Source organism: Perognathus longimembris, chromosome 3 (genome assembly GCF_023159225.1).
Source record: "Perognathus longimembris pacificus isolate PPM17 chromosome 3, ASM2315922v1, whole genome shotgun sequence".
NCBI classification, from domain to species: domain Eukaryota; kingdom Metazoa; phylum Chordata; class Mammalia; order Rodentia; family Heteromyidae; genus Perognathus; species Perognathus longimembris.
In genome coordinates this window covers 32,422,901-32,444,475 of record NC_063163.1, presented here as the reverse complement: position 1 = coordinate 32,444,475, position 21,575 = coordinate 32,422,901, and the positions used below count along the sequence as shown (strand labels likewise).

The following is a 21,575-nucleotide window of genomic DNA, read 5'->3' as shown; positions in this document are numbered from 1 at the left end:
AGATTGCTAGCCTTGAACAAAACCTCAGGGACAGCACCCTGGCCTTGAATTCAAGCCCTAGGATTGGCAAATGAATGAATGAATAAATAAAGTTTAAAAACCCAAACCCCACAATTCGATTATGAAATCCAATGCCTCACTTTCTAGCTACCTGCATGAAAAATTTTAAATCACAATGTTGAATGAACAAGTAGAAATTAAGACGGTACAAATAACAAACTAAAACTAAAATTTCATGCTTACAAGTATCTTTTTTATTTTTATAGTAAGAGCTCACTACCTGCTCTTTAGATTTGTTTTTGTTTTTGTTTTTCAAATATTTATCATCAAACTGATATACACAGAGGTTACAGTTTCATACATTAGGCATTGGATACATTTCTTGTATTGTTTGTTACCTCGTCCCTCATTCCCTCCTCCCCCCTTCCCCTTTCCTTTTCCCCCCATGAGTTGTTCAGTTCATTTACACCAAACAGTTTTGCAAGTATTGCTTTTGTAGTTGTTTGTACTTTTACCCTATATACCACTGTTTACCAGTATACATGGTTTCCAATATACTCAGATAAGATACAGAGATAGTATAGGTACAACCACAGGAAGGGAATACAAGAGGATCATCAATAATAGAAGCTACAGTTACACATAGCACGTTGACAGTAGTTACAACAGTGATATAACAATCGTTTCCATAACATGGAGTTCATTTCACTCAGCATCATCTTATGTGTTCATAAGGGGATAGCTATTGGGCTCTTGTGATCCTCTGCTGTGACCTGCCTAAACCTGTGCTAATTATTCCCTATAAGGGAGACCAAAGAGTCCATGTTTCTTTGGGTCTGGCTCACTTCACTTAGTATAATTTTTTCCAAGTCCTTCCATTTCCTTACAAATGGGGCAATGACATTCTTTCTGATAGAGGCATAAAATTCCATTGTGTATATGTACCACATTTTCCTGATCCATTCTTCTACTGAGGGGCATCTGGGTTGGTTCCAGATTCTAGCTATGACAAACTGTGCTGCGATGAACATTGTTGTGTTGGTGGCTTTAGTGTAATTTTGTTTATGGTATTTTGGATAGATAGCCAAAAGTAGGGCTGCTGGGTCATAGAGGAGTTCTATGTTTAGCCTTCTGAGGAATCTCCATACCACTTTCCAGAGTGGCTGAACCAGTTTACATTCCCACCATCAATGAAGTAGGGTTCCCTTTTGGCCACATCACCTCCAACAATTGTTATTGTTGGTTTTCTTGATATAGGACATTCTTACTGGGGTGAGATGGAATCTCAATATTGTTTTGATTTGCATTTCTTTTATGGCCAGTGATGTAGAACACTTTTTCATATGTCTCTTAGCCATTCTCATTTCCTCCTCAGAGAAGTCTCTTTTTAAGTCATTAGCCCACTTGTTGAGGGGGCTATTACTACCTGCTCTTTGGAAATGCATAGCATTTTCAAAATGTGAAGCACAGGACCTGAAAATAATCAACAAGTGGCCAGTGCAAATATAGACATGATGAAGAGCAGTGTTGTTTTTCTTAAAGTTCCTTCTCTTCTCAATAATACTGTCTTAAGATTTAAGTTCCCAGTATATTCTACTTTAAATCTGGTTCTACATTACTACGGATTAAACAAATATACTACAAGCACAATGACCCCTGACTGTTTTTTTCAAATTTCCCTAAACAAAGGAAGGGATTTGAGAAATCATTAATGCTTATTAATGTGATACTTCCATTCAAGAGTCACTCTGGTTAAAACCTCTGAACTTGCAAGTGGTTAATTAATTACATATTCAAGATTGATCAGTGGATGAGGTAAAGGTTAACCACAGAGTAAAGGAGAAAGCTAAAGCTGGTAGCAGGATCCAACAAAAATTATAACAACACTGTCAGGTCTTGAGGTGGAATTCCAGCCAGATGATCCTTTTATCTGTGTGTTCAAAAGCTAGGACTGCCAATAAATATTCAAGCTGGTGGCATTTTCAGGAGGGAGAGTCAGAGCTACAAATAGTGATTGAGAAGTCCCCTGTGCTGCAGATTAGCTAAGTGAAGTAAAGAGGGCCTTTCTTGCAATATTTGTTAACCCGCTCATCCTTTCAAATAGCTACCCAAGGTAGTTGAAATGACCAATCCTTTCCCTGTGACTTTGTCTATGCCATTTGACAAAATATTCTCTGTTGCCACATTAGAACCCATGGAGCTTCTGTAATTATTCCAAATATAAACCTATTAACAATGAAACTTTGCCATTCTTCTTAGTCTTCAATATTTGAATGGTTTATACTATTTCTACACTGGGACAAATAAAATTCACAAAAGGACTTCTAAAAGCAAATCACTGGCTATTCAGAAATTTGGTTAGTGTTTGGGATCTTGACTCAGCTTTGGTGACAACTTTTGGAGAGCACTCAAAGCTCTATGCTACATTTTCATGCAACTCCTCTTTCTATCAGTAAAGAAGTATACCCATTGCTTGGTGAAGATGTGAGGTGTAGGACCTGGAATCTACAATTCAAGTGTAGTGAGGAAACTAAGCAGAGGCTAAGATATGAGGGAAACGAAAGGAAATCAGCTGAGGTGAAGATAGAAGGAGGCATTCAAGCTACTGATATGGACATAAGGAAGAATGAAAATATAGGAAACATAGAGATAAACCTGAATTTTGAGGAGATTAAATGGGTGGGAAATGTTGTCTCTAACTTGACAAATCCAACCAACTCTAAAACAATTCCAAAGGAGGAGATAAGAATTCAGTAAGAAGAAAGTAGTTTAAACTACAGAGGACATAGTTCTTCCCAGGGAGAAGGAAGGAGTGAGGCTCTGAAAGCACATAAAAATATGAGAAATGATATCACCTACACAGCTGAGTAACAAAAGAAAACATTGCCCAGAAGCTCAACTAGTTTTTTTTTTTTTTTTAGGAATCAAAATATAGAAGTTTTTTTAATTCTTGGCCAGAACTAAGATAAAAACATAAACAAATATAGTTGCAGAGAAATTCATAATATAAAGCTGATAGAAACATAAATTCACTTTGAATATGCTACCATTTAACTGACCTGAATGATGTGGACATTTTATTTGCCCACTGGATCCAAATGCTCTTACTTATATAGGGAATACTGATAAGCTAGGATAAAATTCTATTGCCTAGGGCATAAAACTTCAGTAACACCATATAACACAGTAGAAAAAGGAAGAGACATGTACCATAATATCAGTGAACAAAAAATGAAAGGATACCAGATTAATCAATTTCAGCAGAAGGTCACAAAGTATGAGAACCCTAAAGACCATAAGTCATAAACTATTTAGAGTATAAATAATAATGTATAAGTCAATGTCATTTATAGATGAAAGAGTTCAAGCACACACAAATAAATGTCCTCCAGATAAGAATTTGAGAAAATTCTTAGATTTTCCTAACTGATAGGAATTTGGACAAATACAACAAGTCAAAACTTGAAAGTAGCAATGCTGGTGGTAATATAATGTAATGTTAGCATTTCACGAAAAGGGGGAAAGTTGCTAAGACATTCCATATCCCCTCCACTAAGTAGAGATAATATCTGGACTTGGATACAAAATTGGCATCCCTGGAAAAGAAAGAAAAATGGCAACAATAATGGATAATAGCTGAGCTGACCCAATGTTAGAGGAAAGAAAACAAACACATCCATCCTTTCAAAACACGAAAGTCTGGTATGGAAGATAAGGATGTTTAATGAAACACACAATTCAATTCAAAATAAAAACATAAGCAAAGCAAAGAACAAGGGTGAAGAAGAACTCAGATAAGTACTAGAATTAACTCAATAAATATAGGGCCAAAAAAGCAGGAAGTTCTATTCCAGGAGCCACAGGTAAATCAAAATAAAATTATGTAGTTCACTCTGCATACCCTGACATTCTCAAGTGCTCAGGTCAGGGGGCAAATTTTATTATAAACCCGAGGACAGAAAGTGAAGTAAAACTTTAAGAGAAGTTAGTGTTAAGAGGTCAAGAGATGTTCAACATCTCTGGCCATAAAATAAATGCAAATCAAAATACCATTGAAATTCCACCTTACAACAGTAGAATGGCGATTATCAAGAAAACTAACAATAAGAGATGCTAGCTGTGATGTGGCCAAAAGGAAACACTACTACATTGTTGGTGGGAATGTAAATTTGTTCAACCACTCTGGAAAACAGAATGGAAGTTTCCCAAAAGATTAAACACAGAATTTTCCTATGACCAGCAATCCCATTCCTGGGAATTTACCCAAGTGACCATGAACCAGGCCACGCTAAAGCTACCAACACAACCAAGTTCATAAGAGCATTGTTTACCATACCTAAGACATGGAATCAACCTAGATGCCGCTCAGTGGACAAATGGATCAAGAAAATTTAGTAGACATTCACAATGGAATTCCATTCTTCCATCAGAAAGAATGAGATTGTACCATTTGTAAAGAAATGGAAAGACTTGGAAAAAATTATATTAATCGAAGTTAGCCAGACACAAAAAAACTAAATAGCTCAATAACTATGTGCAAGTGATCATATGAAATGCTTATCGAAATGAATTCTATGAAATAGAAATGTGGTATTTTTATTTTAGTGTTTGTGGTTCTTTTTTCCCCCTTTCTGCTTATTTCTTCCTGTCTTTTTAACTTCTGTACCCTGTCTTATATATAAGTTTATCTGATTTGGAAGAGGGAATCGGAAACAGAAATGATGGGACAAAGAGTGAACTAGTACAGCAGTGATACTCACTACACACTATGTTGGAAATGAACTATACAACTTGGGAGAAGGGAGGGTCAGAAGGGGAAAAAATGAGAAAAAATGAAGGAGGATGTGATACTGTTCAAGGAGAAATAAACTCATTATCTGTCATGTATCTGTAGCCCCTCTGTACATCAGTTTTCCAATTTTTTTTTTTTTTTTTAAGAATAGCAATCAGGCTGGGGATATGGCCTAGTGGCAAGAGTGCTTGCCTCGTATACATGAGGCCCTGGGTTAAATTCCCCAGCACCACATATACAGAAAACAGCCAGAAGTGGCACTGTGGCTCAAGTGGCAGAGTGCTAGCCATGAGCAAAAAGAAGCCAGGTACAGTGCTCAGGCCCTGAGTCCAAGGCCCAGGAGTGGCAAAAAAAAAAAAAAAAAAAAAAAGAATAGCAATCAAAAAGGCAGTTCAAGTCATCAGGCTCATTTCTAAAAAAAGATCACTGTTAGTTATTTTGTTTCTACCAAGAAAAGCTATGACAAGACTGATCCTGAGCAAAAATATCACATATGTCAAAATCTTCTTCCAAAAATTTTTCCTCTTTATTCAATTACCTTTTGCTTATCTCTGTGCTGCTAGTAATTTGAAAACATAGCGATAATTATTTACATAAAAACAACATGGTCTAGCGGAAACAATGAAATATGAACAGGAGCATCAGAAATCTTCAGATTGAATCCTTATGTTCCGTTCTTGGTTAAATCTCTGATAGATGAAAATTTGGGTTTTTACAACCATAAGAGAAAATTGTAATGAGTATGTCAGATAAATGAATATACATTGTTGCCGATTTCCAAATTTTAAAAATTCAGAAAATAGAATTGCTGCGTAATTACTCTCCAGTTCTGCTAGTCCATTTGAGGCAATATGCCATTAACTTGAAACTACCTAAATTAATATTTCTCGCTACTACTATTATCCAAACACTCATTATCTATAAATAACAAGTCACAGATGCCATATTTTAAAAACTAACCATATCAAAGGAATATTGGATAGGATTCTAATCTTCAGCTGTGACATTCAATGATGTGCAGACAAGGTTAGCCTACTATTTGTAACTCAGTTAATTGTATTGTTAGGGTTTGTTGTTGTTGCTGTTTTGATTTTTATCCTTGAGTACATTTACTACAACTGCCATCAAGATGTTATTGCATTACACCTGAATGATTTTAATTTCAGGCGCTTTCTATAGTTAAGATCTGTAGTTGGATATATTAAAGAGAAAGTAAAAACTTTTTAGCAAATAGTTCTAACTCCAAATGTGCAATGAATTGCAAAAGAGAAGTTTATACTAAGCAAATTTTTAATTATTTGAATCATACTTTTGAAACACATTCTCATAAACTGAAAATAAGTACTCTAGCATCATTTCTTAATAGGAGATCTGAGAGTCATGAAATCCAATCATAGCTAAAAAGTTCACCAGCCAGTGTTTCCCAATATCAACCCATATTCTTCACCTTTGCTGCTATGTACCCAACAATCTGAACGTATCACAAAGCTCAGGTACAGTCAAGAAAACCTAAAAACTATCCCCAAAGTTATAAGCAAAATAATTGTGGAACAGATAAAATAATTGAGAAATACATATGAAAAATTTAGAAAGAGAAAATTTTAATTACTTACTTCTTAAGAAATGGAAAGGAGGAGGGAGAGGTCAGATACAAGGTACAAAGGATCCAGAGAAAGAAGAAAGCAGATCTAACAGACAGAATAAAATGGTGGTCAGAGGATAGAGGACAAAGCAAACAAGATGAGACATGAAAAGATCATCCAAGTTGGCTCTGGATATAGAGGTTGTTTGAATTTATCTAACACATTTGTGGTGGCAAAAGTACACACATAAACATGCTAAAGAAACATAGAAAACTGAAAAAGAATGTTTTAACTAAAAACAGTGGCTGTTATAGAGGGTCCTGCAGTGACTCACAACAGATGAGAAGAAAAGCACCCCAAACCCAAATATTCTGACAGCAAACACTATTGAGCACAATATATTAATTACATGCATCTGCTGTTCTAAATCCTACCAGAACTGTAATGTACATTGTAAATAAAGAGAATTTAACTGATGGGTCCTCAGAACTTGTTCCATAGAGTGCTAGCCTTGAGCAAAAAGAAGCCAGGGACAGGGCTCATGCCCTGAGTCCAAGGCCCAGGACTGGCAAAAAAAAAATAGTAGGAAGATGGTGCTAGGCAAGCCTCCATAAGCATTGAAATGATTTGAGTTTTTCATTATTTAAAATAAATCAAAAGCATCTCAGGAGAAGTTATTAATTCTTTCATTGCACATTTAATGGGTACTAATTATATACCAGGTATTAGTAGAAACAATATGAATTCACTGGTGCTCCTGAGAGAATGATTTGTGGCTTTGTAGTGAGCCCTTGGGAGAAGAATAGGTAGTCTAATGGACAGGACTAATAAACACACTTATTAAGAAGACAAGAAATACTAAGGAGGAAGAAATGGCAGAGAAATAGGAAAAAAGTGTTCTGGGCAACAGAACAGGGCACTACAAATAGGGAATTCAGAGAAGACCTCAATAAGCTGAAGAACATGAGAGATGAAGATCCAAAGAGAGGAAATAACAAGAGTGGGATGTGTATGTTGAATGATGACAGCATAAAAATGCTTCTGGCATTATTTTCAACATGCCATGTGAAACCGTGCCCTTTTCTAAATTTTTCTCTTGTATTCCCATCCTGTGGTTTCACCCCCGCCATCACTATATCTGATCTTAGTACCCCGGATACTGTATATATGTGTATTAGAACTGGGGAAGGGAAAGGGACTACCAAAATCGAGAGACAAAAGACAAATGATTCCAAAAACAATACTTACAAAAAACCATTTGGTGTAAACCAACTGCACAACTCATGGGGTGCAAGGGAAAAAGGGAGGGAGGAGGCAGGGGAAAAATGAGGGAGTAGGTAACAAGTTGAACAAGAAATGTACTCACTGCATTACATATGAAACTGTAACACCTCTGTAATTTACTTTGACAATAAAGGGGGGGGGGGAGAATGCATCTGGCATGTCTCAGAAACAGTATACAGGAGATGATATTAAAGTTGACTTGAGGAGAGTATTAGAAGTTAAAGGAGGAAACACAGAGGTAGGTACAGATTATACACAGCCTTATAGCCTACTCGGCAGTAGGAAGCCATTGTAGGGGTATATGTAGCTACAAATGGAACATTAGCTGACACTAATTGCAGAATGCAATGTGAAGAAGAGACTGTTGATGTTGGAGGCAGTGACTCATGCCTATAATCTCAGCTACATAGAAAATTGAGATCAGGTAGATTGTACATGTAAGAACCATTGGTGCAAAAAGTGAGACCATATCTGAAAAATAACAAAGTAAAAAGACTAGGTATATGGCTTAAGTAGTAGAGTACTTGCCTGGCAAGCACAAAGCCACGAGTTAAAATGCCAGTAATGTCTAATGAAAAAATAGATTGTTGAGAAAAATGGAGATAGATATTTCTCATCTCTCTCTCTCTTTTTTTATTTTTTTTGGCCAGTCCTGGGCCTTGGACTCAGGGCCTGAGCACTGTCCCTGGTTTCTTTTTGCTCAAGGCTAGCACTCTGCCACTTGAGCCACAGCGCCACTTCTGGCCGTTTTCTATAAATGTGGTGCTGGGGAATCGAACCCAGGGCTTCATGTATAAGGTAGACTCTCTTGCCACTAGGCCATATCCCCAGCCCGGAGATAGGTATTTCTCAATGGCAAATACTTCTATCCATTGTTTATGCATGTGACATCAAACACAAACAAAATTTTATACATTTTTTGCAACTAAAAATGGGAGATGTTAATAGGTCACAGTTAAATTTTCAAACTTTTGGAGAAACTTAATAGTGTTAGCAACTCAAAGAAATAGCGTATAATTCAGATCATGCTGTGTTTTAGTGGTTCTAATAAATTAAAGAATTGTAGTTATTTCATACAACTGACATCCTACTAATTTCAAGGGAACAGGGGTAACAAAAGCTCATAGAAAATTCATTCAGTGCTCAAAGCCACAAATCCTCCCACTCTGCAAAGAACAAAATTGGCAGCATGTGAGTGATTCTTTTCCACTTAATAGCAAGATTTGATATTATTATTTTGATGTAGACTTCCACTAAATGAACTCAATCCCTTGGCTAAATGAGAGTTTAAATCAAAGAGCATACCTGTACATTTTGGAACTTTATAGTTTAAGTTCATGATGCAAGTGCTTTGCATTTAACTATTATGATGGATTAGAAAATGTTCCATTTTCTTTCACCATAGAATGATGTCTAAGAGACATAAGCATTTTTCTTTCTTTCTTTCCAGACAGTCTCATGACTATTAGCTTCTTTCCCAAGATCCTTCATGAGTTACATACTCTACGGAAGCCAAATTGCCCTCTTGTCCCAACTCATGCTTCAATTTTGAAACTAACTGCAATAGTGTCATAGTATCAAATCACCTTGCACAATTCCCTAGATCAGGGATTGCACTTTTCCTCAGAGAGGTAGTAACCAGCAGCAAACAAAAGTTTGCTGATGATGATCCTGTCTCCAGGGAAAAGGCCCAGAAAAACAGGAAGATATGTATATTTTGCCTTGCCTTTCAATGCCTCCTCTGTCACTTTTCTAATTTACTCCCTCAGAGATCACATATAGCCCCTCAGTGATTTAAGGGTCACCTGTATGCTACTCACTTCAAAATTTTCACCTCCAGCTCTGAACTCTCAAGTTATACTACAAGTGAATACATTGTATGTCCATCTGGATGTTTATGGACATGTCTAAGTGACTGTTTTCTCCTAGGATCGTTCTTTAGGCAAGGCTTTTTTGCCTCAGTAGATGGGAACTCTTCTAATTGCATCCATGAGCTAACAACCTGAGGGCTATTGTAGATTCCTCTTACACCCTAATTCAATCTTAAAACAAACCAAACAAACCAAAAAAACCCTATCACCTCTTCTCTCAAAATTATAAGAATTGGACTTTTCACCAGTGACACGGCTATGGATCATTGTCAGGGAATCACAGGTTCACACCTTATAATGAGATCACTGAAAAATAGCATGTTAACTGATCATTGGCTTCAATTATGTTCCCCACCTCACAATCTGTTTCCTTACTCCATTGCCAGAACAATAATCCTAAAGCATCAATCTGATCATTTGAATCCTTTGTGTTTATAACTCACCAACAGTTTTCTTAGAAGAAATTCCAGCAGCTTCACACCATGGCTGTCAGGCTTTAATGGCTTCTCTAATGGCATCATCTACCATCCCTCATCAAGTAAGACATTGGTTTCACATTCCTAAACTCAAATACTCTTCCAAGTCTTAGTTTCTAATGTTTATACATGCTTCTTCAAAATAAACTCCTATCTTACTGAAGTCATTGAGGACTCTGCTGAACAATTACTTCCCCATAGAAGCCTTCAAAGCCATCCAAGCTGAATCAACCTAGTTATCCTTCATCTACTTCTATGGAACATATACTACTTCCTGATACTACATTATTATTCTTTTATTTATGTACATTTTGTCACTATGCCAAACTAAAAGATAAAAATTAAGAGATGGGCTCACTGGAAAAAAATCACAGCCTAAAGACATTTCTAGCATGCAGATTATTGATAAATACGTATTAAATAAATAAAAGATGAACTGATGATGTACAATCATGGGGGCAAGGTATTAACATACACAATATCAGATAGATAACAGTATAAATAGTACAAGCATCAACATAACCTCAAATCCTCTAGGAAATACAGGTCCTTGAGATACCCATATTATACTATGCTGCTATTAAAAGCCACTTCTTTAGAATCAACATCAGAGAGGTCATATTAGTATGAGAAAAGTTTATAATAAATCCAATCTACCAGTAAAGTAGTGAAAAACTAGAACCATAAACCCTTCTAATACTCTGTGAATAGTATACCTTATAGATTATTTATATAGGATACATATTGTACACATTTATGATACATCTTGGGTGTAATATTTTGAACTATTAATATATAAAAACAAGAGAAATATGATCTTTTATGGCTTGTAAAGATGTGACTCTACAGTGCCATATATTCAAAGAATTAAGAAAAAATCTGATCTTCAGATAATAAATAACATAAAAAACCACTTTCAGCTGACAGCTTGATTTTAACTAATTAAATAAAAAATATAACAGTTGAATTAAAAGTTCAAATAGCACTGCAACTGTTTTGACTTGGGTGGTTGAGTGAGATAGAAGGTAGAAATCAGATCAAAAGAAAAATGACACAATTATTAAATGTCTGAATAATTTTAGGCTAAAAATCAATTAATAATTCAAAGGCAACTAAACTAATAAGCCTTAAACTAAGTAAACTAAGTAAGAGAAAACCCATCGACACTGGTGGGCTTACATTAAGTTCTGGATCCTGAGAGAAATTAGAGATTGGGAGGATCATGGTTCGGCCAAGTCCAGTCAAAAAGTTCAGGAAACTCTATTGCAATCAATAGGTAGATGTGGTAGAGTATGCCTCTCACTTCAGATATGTAAGTGGTTACAAACTGGAGAATCAAGAGTCCTAGCCCAGGCAAGGTAGAAAAGTTTAAAAAGACACCTATTTCTCTATAAAAGTGAATCTCTGCTAGCATGGGCCTTTCATCACAGCTATGGTGAAAAGTATAAATAGGAGTATTGTTGTCCTAAGCAATCTAAACAAATGTGAGAACCTATCTAAAAAATAGCTGTAGCAAAAGGGGCTCAAGGCCTGAAGCACTTGACTAGCAAGCAAGAAAATTTGAGTAAAAAAATGCTACTTGTGCCCACCACCCCCAGAAAAGAATAAAGAATAGTATTCTGGATGCTAAAAGCCATAACTGAAATGTAAGTCTAAAGAGGATAGTGAATTTAAAGGCAGCTTGGACTTGATATTTTCATAGAAAAACTCTGTTGGGGATTCATCTTGGCCTTAAGGGGGAAAGGGCGAGGAGAGCGCTCCCCAGACGCCATCCTTCCCCCAGCCCTGAGGCAGTGTGGAAGTGAGCCACACCTATCTCCTTCTGGGTCCGGAACCAGAAGGGGTAGCTTTGAGACCATCCCCCACCTTGCGCCAGCGAGCACATGTGCTCCCTTTTCGCGCGGGCTTTGCCCACAGGGTGGTACTATGGGAAGTGACGTTAGCCCATGAGGGAGGTCCTTGGGAGCTGCTCTTGGATGGACAAGCTCGCCAGCCTATCGCCAGCTCATGCTCAATCCTCGTCATCACTACTATATTACTGTGAGTCCCTCCCGATTAAATTGGATTGCTCTCCGAAGCATCTCCGAGATCCGTCTGCGCCTGGCTTCCTTGGTGGGTAAGGAGGGAGGAAAAGGATCTCGTTCGGCCACGTGCACCTTAGGCCAGCCCATGTCCCTCGTTCCACCTTGGCCACTTGCTGGTCAGGTGCCCAGGGGAGAGGGTGAAAAAGGGAGCACTGATAAGGGAGTAAGCTTAGCATCCCCGCACCAGGGGAGGTAAATCTAGCCCTGCAAAACTCTGTCTGAAAACATTTCAAATTCTACACCTACTGTCTAAAAAATTAAAATAAACATCAACTTTATAAGTTTACATAGCAATATGATCTGTGCATCTGTGCACATTAATGATGTCAATTTATTTAACACAGAGAATAATGTAATGAAGGTAGGTAGGTCCATTATTGGCCCTGTGGTGAGCAGAATGGGAGTCTGCCATAGATATTCCCATCTAAATCTTCAAGGCTTTGGAGTATGTTGCTTTACCAAGACCCTATAGGAATAATAAAAACTGAAAAAGGGAGGCAGCTACCCTGGTTTATCTTTTGAAGGGAAACAGGGGCCAGAGGAGGAGCTATAAAGACAAAAGCAAAGGCAAAAGTGATGCTGGTAAGGGGCCAGGTAAGGTGGCAGCCTCTAGAAGTTGGGAAAGCCCAGGAAAGAAATCCTCATTCTCAGAGCCCTCAATGGGAATGTAGCTGTGCTAATCCATTCTAGACTTAACATCTCTATCCAGAGGAATAAATTAAGAAGTATAAGTTGTTTGAAGTCACTAAGTTTGTGATGATTTGTTTATAGGAAAATAAGAAACAACCAAACTCCTATTTCATAAAGAAAGAAACACATGTGGAAAAATGAATAAATACCCAAGATCATATAGCTTAGAGGCAAATCTAAGACTAAAAGCTGTCCCATGCTCATAACTATATATTACCTCTAAACACATAAACACAAGTATTTGCAGGATTATTTTTTCAATGCAACTCTAGGTGGAAGGCAAATAACCATCCTAAATTAAGAACATAAATATCAAAGAAAAGGTTAAAATATGAGTTAACAAATAGAATCCAGGGCTGGGGATATGGCCTAGTGGCAAGAGAGCTTGCCTCGTATACATGAGGCCCTGGGTTCGATTCCCCAGCACCACATATACAGAAAATGGCCAGAAGCGGTGCTGTGGCTTAAGTGTAGTGGTAGCCTTGAGCAAAAAGAAAGCCAGGGACAGTGCTCAGGCCCTGAGTCCAAGGCCCAGGACTGGCCAAAAAAAAAAAAAAAAAAAAAGAAAGAAAGAAAGAAATAGAATACAAAAATTTTAAAACAGTACAATATGAAAAAGCTCAGGTGCATAGGTAAATATACGCAAGTAGAACAGTTGGGAAGGACAATGTGTGTGAAAAAGAGTTGGGTAGTGAAAAGCAGGGAACAGTCAATTTGATTCAATATATTCTTTGGATATTTTCCACAAGAGTATTACGGTATATTTTTAAAGAGGTCAATTATGCAGAGATGTACATGAACTTCCTCAAATATCTTCTTTTCATTTAAAAAATAAGAAGAAGAAAGAGGCTTCTACTGCACAAAGTTTAAAAGCCCTGCCCTACAGTGACACCAAATGGTAACAGATCAAAGTACAAGACAGGAATAGGACATTTGTTCCATTCAATCATAAACATAAGATTCCTTTTTAAGAACAGGCAGATTAGCAGAATTAAATGATACGGAGACAAATACTTAAAAAACCTACCATTTTTAATCAGAGAAAAGTCTAGTACACCAAGCTTCAAATGCAAATTTTTAGGCCTCCTTCCAATCTTCAGCTAATCTTTTGATCCCACTGAATATTTACATAAGTCATTTCTCATGCAGCTAAAAACATTCTCCTGTAAACAGAGTGACTTTAACTCCTAGCTTATTGATCAAAGACCTAGGCAAATATTAAGATGCAGTTATTCAAATAACCTGGAGTCAGGTGTTACTCCGTGGAAACCAAACAGGAAATATTTTCCTGGGAATGGCTGAGGGGTACTGGAAATGAGGAGAGAAAGAAGAAATCTGAGAGATATATCCAACTTATTAGCGACTGTTTTCTATGAAATACATTTAAATTTTTTAACTTATAGTTAGAAGCTGCCACAGATAAACAGATCAGGAGACAACTACATCCCCTAATTTTGTAATAAGATGTTTCTAAACTTGACTGTCTAGGATGAAGAATATTTCAAATTAAGTGCATCAGTCAATATTTGGTGTTCTCTCCAAGTACGTAAACCAACAAATGCAGCACATAAATGTCTTTCTCATTACAACTCAATACAAAATCATACAAATACTAGTCAACAAACCAAACTATTCCAAAATGCTACTTGGCCAGAACCTTTAGTGTCTTAGCATTAAATGATAACTTGTTCAGATTTTTTGATGTGCAAGATTTCATGTACCAAAATCTTATATAACTCATATAGCATATAAATAGCTGAGCAACAATGGCTGATGCCTTAATCCTAGCAACACAGGAGGCTGAGATCTGAGGACCTTGGTTCAAAGCCAGCCCAGGCAGGAAAGTCTATGAGACTCTTATCTCTAGTTAACCACTCAAAAACCAGAAGGGGCACTGTGGCTCAAGTGGTATAGTGTTGGGCTCTCTCTCTCTCTACTTCCCCTCCGCTTGGGGGGGAAGGGGCTTGTCCACACCTTCCTGGGTGGTCCTTCATGGCTCTCACATGGGAGCCATGGTCACAGGTAGCCCTCAGTGGCGTGTGGTTGCAGGGTGCCCAAAACCGCCAACAACACGGATGCGTGGGCCCCTGGAGAAAACCTCTAGGGCTTCTGTTTATTCAAATGAGGAGCCCCCCAGATATACCCCAAAGGCGGGCACAAGAGAGGGGCCCCTGATTGGTCCCAAGGGGCTGTCCCTCAAGTGATGTCAGGAGACTTCCTTTGTGGGCAGAGGTCCAGCCCCCCAAGGGTGGGCCCCTGGGGTACCCCTCCGCCGTAGCACATGTGCTAGCCCCAAGAACAGGGGCTTCTCTTCCTGTTAAAGACAGGAAGGGGAGGGACAGGCTGAGGTCAGCTGTGGCCCCTTAAGGGCACAGCTGACCCCAACAGTATAGTACTAGCCTTCAGCACAAAGTGGCATGGGTACAAGACCAGACCATGAGTTCAAGCCCCACAACCAACGAAAAAAAGACAGACAGACAGACCGACCGACCGATAGGTAGCATGTAAATATAAGACCAGCTACAAAAGTAGAAAATATCCATCAGCTATAAGGTTCTGAATTCATACTACTGGATCTTATTCCTTATTTATAATGTTAATTACAGAAAAAATGACAAATGTTTTCAGTAGTGGATATGCTCAAGACCTGAATTTGTACGTAAATACCAAAATATCATATAGGACACTAGTAATCCATACAATTATCATGTGTCAATCAAAAATAAAATTAATACTAGCCACTTGGGAATCAGAGATGGAAAGATTTTGGTTTGAGGCAATCCAAGGCATACAAGTTTGTGAGACTCTATCTTACTCAATAGGTACATACCTGTAACACCATCAACAAGGAAAGTAGAATGGCTCAACAAGGTGCATACCTCACATATATAGAGGCACAGGGAAACGTAAGTAGGAAGATTCCACCTCAGGCTAACTAGGGCATAAAGAAAGATCTTATCTCAAAAGGAGCTCAGCCACAAAAGAGCTGACGGTATGGCTAAAGTGAAAGGGTGCTTCACAAGTACAAGGCCATGAGTTGAATTTAATCCAAAATTAAAATAAACAAATTACAATATCTTTTAAATTAAGGCATGAAATTAACCTTAAAATTTAGAATTAGAAATGTATCGCAGTGATGTAGCTTATCATATGTGACATCCTGGGTTCAAGATCAAGCAACATAAAAAATAATGTATTCTTTTTATTAATGAAAAAGTTACTGTAACATGTTATGTACCATCACATAACAACTACATCACACACTGTGGTCAAATCTAGGACACATAAAAGGAGGTCCAGAATCAAGAGGCCCATATCTACTCATAAAAATGTTGAGGGTATTTGGTTTGGAGAGGTATTTGAGAATTCAGAATCAATAAAAACTCAAGTAGAAAACTATACTATAAGTGTAAAAAATCCATATCTACTGCAAGTGCTTTGAAACTGAGTTAGAAAAACATAGTATCTGCATTGAAGAAGTTTGTTTTCTATTTCAAGTGCAAATAATATGCAGATATGAAAACATAAGAAATTTGGAGAAAACAAGTGGTTTAGTGGTTGAAAGAAATCTTCAAGACCTATAATCTAATGGAAGTGTGTGTGTGTGTGTGTGTGTGTGTGTTTCAATATATTTCAAATAAGAACTAATATTGGGGAAAAGATAAAGATGAGATGACACACGCTATTTCTGATAAACTTGTATATAATACTCTAAGGACATGAGGCCCTGGAAAGTTATAACACACAATCAAATAAAAACTTTTCTAATTTACATATTATTTTTCAAACATATTATTTTTCTAATTGGTCTTTAACTGATACTGGTTGCTACTATATTGGATGCATTACTCATGAGCACTAGCTTTCAATCCAAAACAAGATAATACAAAGAAACATCAATGTCCTGATATCTTGTTATTTTGGTTTTTATTGTTTTATATATTCTTGTAGCTAATTAACATTCGTTATGAAATATGAGGAACATCAGTGAATAGATCCATCATCCCAAGTTTGGGTGTGTATTTAAGTAGAACACATTTTTTTTCCTGAGAGATCTGTAATTGGTCTCAATCAAGTTAATGAATTTACCTAATTGTATAGGAGGAAAAAGTTAAACGCAAGTAACCTACCTAGGTTTTTTAAGTAACTTTCATAAACCTGAAAATGTAAGAAATCTAAGTCAGTCTACAAAAGCTGAAGCATGCACACACGCACACGCACACGCGCACGCACGCACACACACACACACACACACACAGGGCATGTATATCTATGATAAAAAATAAATGCATAGTCAAGTTCTGATTCTGTCCTGGTAGGTGGCACTTAGAGCTTAGTCTTCTAAGCTTAGTTTGTTTTGTTTGGTAAATGTGACTCCCTGTTGATTTCTTTCAGAAAGAAATCTGTTTTTCTTATACCCTGTTTTTCTTTCCCTTTTTGCACAACACCTTGTCAAAAAATTTTTGTTTAATTAATAAATAAATTAAAAAAATCAAGACTCTCGTGCACTTGCAAAAACAAAAGAAAGAAATCTGTTAGTACTGTCTACCTAAACTAAAGTTTAAAGAAAAAATGTGGTGTTTAAGGCAAGATAAAAGTCTTATAGAAAGCTAATGTTCAGGTAACCTGAGGTTAAATGCCTATCTTTCAGATAAACACAATTTTTAAGAAGTCATTACTAAAAACTAAAGCTTTATATTACAGGAATATTATAAAAGTACACACGGCAATTCAGTCAACTTCTTAACATCATCAAACAACTATATCAGTAATATAATGTTAATATGCTGGAAACAGTACTCCTTAATAAATCACCAAAAGTAGTGTGATCAAATACCAAAAATGAAAGAGCAACATTGTTCATTTATTCTATGGTTTCACACATGTTGCACATTGTACTTTTGCTAATTAATTAGGGACTGTTTGGAACTTTACAAAGGCCTCCCTTTATGGAGAGATGGAGGACAACAGTAGGATGGAGGGGAACCAGTTGAAAAGTGGGAGAGCCAGACAAGGAATAAGGTAAAGATAAAGTAACAAAATACATAAAGGTCTCCTTTTTCCTTCAACCACTGTTCTCCTTTCTCCAGTTAAATAATTACTTTTTAAGATGCTAATTCTACACCTACTTGAACTTCAAACGTGCTCGAGAACATTCATGATCAATAGATGACAAAGGTATGGTTCATATTAAGCACTGATTTTTTACACACTATATCACATTTGTAGTTAGCTGTGTGCTACTGTGCAATATGTAAATGGAGGTCAGATCTGAAAAGATATGTCTGGAAATGGAAATGGTCCATCTCTATGTTCAAGTTTAAATGGTAACCTCAAGCTTAAGATTCTGGGAATGCAACTTTTGACCTCAAAGTCTCAGACAGCTTATAAATCACAGCTCCTAAGATATGAATTCTAGATTTTTTAAGAGGATATAATTGAAGTATTTTGTATAAACTGGAACTACAAGCTCTTTTCACCTCAGGCATTTAAGAATGATAAAAACACAGGAACTGGTTTAAAACTTTTCCAAGATGATATACAACACATTAAGTGACTTAAGTCACTTGCTAAGTCACTTGTTAAGTGACTTGCTTATATACCCTTGAAAGTGTTACAAATTTAGTGTAAATCAGAAAAAAAATTATTGTATATACTATAAAAAGTATTGGATATACTATTTTAACTTAGAATTCAAATGAAATGGGAAAAACTCAACACTAGAATCTGTGGCGAAAAATACAATAAAAATTGTCCTTTATTTTCCTATTCTCATATGGAATACAGAATAAGTAGAGTAGCTCATAGGAATAAATAAGAAAGATAAAGTGATCTTGCAATATTGGGTAAAGCAAACAAGGAAATATGGAGAATTAAAGAAGTATGAAAAGAGTTACCTGGAGAATTGGTGTAAAAAGTGTTCTTGTGGTTTATTTTTGTAAATGAGAAAGTTTCACAATAAAGATTATAAGACTATGAAATGAGACAAGCTACTTTCCTTTCCTTTTGTGCTCTATTTGTCCCATTTGGAAGTTTACAGGTGAGGGAGGTTAGCAGGGTCCCAGTAAGAAGATGTACAAGAGTTTAGGGGTAAATCCTAAAATATGCAAAACATAGAATAGAAAAGGGTACAATAAACTAACCAATATTAATTTTCAAAATTATACCAAAGGCAATTCTATCCTTGCCAAGTAGGATAGGCAATATATTGAAAGATGATAGGAGAAAGTAAATTTTATTTTAAATATCAGTACTTCAAAGTATTATGAGACCTAATTTAACCAACTTAAAAATAATCATTTACTGAGTAAAAAAAGAACAAGGGAAAAATCTTGGTAAAAGTTTTCATTTGAAGAAGCAATGTAGCTAATATGTACAACTGATGAGTCTTTTCACCTCTTTAGACTCCAACTCTATAAGATGGAACTAGGTGAAACTAGATTATCAAGGTACTGTGGAGATATGTTTAATATATTCATTTTTCACCCTCATTGTGAAGAAAGACTATATTTCTAATTTCACATGCAAAAAACATGAGACAAACTCAAGTGAGTGATTAAAATGAGAAACTGCAGCTACTCTTACAATATTTTGGAATGCTTAGTTCTAGAATAAATCACAAGTATATCTTATTCATAGCACTGCAGTTTCCATTTTACTTTATGATATGAAATAAAGAATTATAGAGAGATCTTTTAAAAGCCTCTTGTGGGTTTCATTTAAGATCAGAGTTTCAATATAGTATATTAAATTGAGGTAATTGTTCATTAATATATTTAGGTTAACAAAAAACAAAATAAACATTGAATTTCATCAAATTAATTGTGCTATAGAAATGTTCCCCATTTTCCTTCTACTGTATAAAACCTTCCCATAATTGAGAATTGACCAAAACTCAGTACTTACCACAACAGCAAACTGCTCAGGTTCAGATAAATTATTGAAGTCATTCTGGAACTGAGACAATGAATTCAACTGTTCTTGTTCAGGAAGATGCTTTATTAAGTTCTAAAAATTAAAACCATGGGAAAAATCTCTTCATTAAAAGTATCAATCAACTTTTAGAAAAATTAATAAACTATACAAAGGAAAAAAGTACATAGTTATTAGCCTTTTGTTTCTAGATCATCTCTCTTTATAGTAAGCCTTAACATACTTTCCATCCATTCTAGAACCACACAATTATCCTTTGTTCTATGCCAGAGTTATTAAGGTGAAAATCAAGTATTGCAGGATGTTTATTTGATTAGCTTATAATTGAGAATGAAAAATTTAACCTCTACCAATAGAACAGCTTTTCACCAGAATAAATGTGATTCATTATATTTCAGCTTTAGGGAACTGAATGTCAGCAAATTTAGGCCAACTCAAACATATTTTCTCACTTTACTCAGGGGAGTTAAAAGAAGTGAGTAAAAAGAAGGGAAACAAGACATAAGGACAAGGGAAATAATAGAAAGGAAATCAATGGAATTTTCATGACATTGCTTAGAAGATTTAACTAGAGAGCTGTATGAATTTAAAAAAACTGAAGATACCTTTAAAACAGAAGTTAAGTCTCAAAAATGATAGAAATATTGTGACACATCTTGCAAATAAAAATGCATACAGAAAGATTCTTGGGAATATAATTACTCATCAGAAAACAAGCTTTTTGCCTATAATATCAGGAGTATAGAAAGCATAATTTCTTGTGATAGTTTGTTTTGCTTTGTTTGGGCTTTTGGGTACCTGTGGCATGTACAACCTTTCCAAACAAACACTAAACCAACAACCCAATCACGTCAAGAAACACCAGGATAATACATGTAAATATGTTTTCCAGATAGAATTTACAATCCCTGGAACAAAATTAGTATAGATTCTCTGTTTAAATATTCAGCCAACCAAAAGTCCTATAACTAGTTAGTGTACAGCACTATTAATAGCAAAATTAAAGAGTAATAGAATGGTTGGTATTTAAATTCCAAGTTATAACATCAGTAATTTTAAGCAAAGCCAATGTCAAGTGCAGATTATAATAAAGCAGAGAGCATGCCATAACAAATTGACTGGCAAAGAAATATCCCCAAAGGCATTATTAACTTAAAGTATTGTTAGAGGGTGTTATGAGTCAAAATAGATCAAGGAAGAAGTTATTGTCTCTTGGACAAACTCTTGGTTGACTGGCCAAAAACTAAAACAAAACAGCAGCAACTTAAGATAACTTCTAGAAAACATTGCAACCATTAACTACAGCAAAGAGAATAAAAACAACAAAGGTATAGGATTTTGTCATACAAGTAAAAAAATTTTCTTAGTGGTACTGTCTTTAAGATCCAGCTATTTACATCTTCTCTTGCTTGACAGCTATTATTTTTTTCTTCCTTTTAAAAAATTTTTATTTTGGTAATGGGTTGAAACTCATGGTCTTGTGGTTACTCAGCTGCTGCTCTTCTACTTGAATAGGGGGGCTTTTTGTTGGATATTTTCTGCTCAGCCAGCTTTGCATGTCATCTTCCAGATCTTAGCCTTCTGAGTGGCTATGATTATAGATGTAAGCCACCAATCCCTAGTTGCCTTTCTTTAGCAGTCTTTTAGAAGGACAATCAGATCTCTGAATAATTTTTTTTCATATATACTCAAGATATTTTTGTTCACATATATTTTGACCTTTCCACATTGTTCATATATAGTTTTGACCTTTAGTTAGAAATTTATCTTGGTATTTTATTATTTTCATCTTTCAATATGAAACACATGTGAATTGTCCTAATTTGTCATAGTTTAGGCCCAATCTTTGTTTTCCACTTAAC

At 36.0% G+C, this 21,575-nt stretch overlaps 1 protein-coding gene across 1 annotated transcript in view; it reads right to left on the bottom strand.

The window, feature by feature from the left end:
- Window positions 1–21,575, bottom strand: part of Diaph3 (diaphanous related formin 3) — a 433,505-nt gene that overhangs the window by 197,316 nt on the left and 214,614 nt on the right. The window contains exon 20 of the mRNA XM_048341270.1: window positions 19,687–19,788. Within this exon, the coding sequence (XP_048197227.1) occupies window positions 19,687–19,788 (102 nt within the window). The remainder of the gene's footprint in view (window positions 1–19,686; window positions 19,789–21,575) is intronic.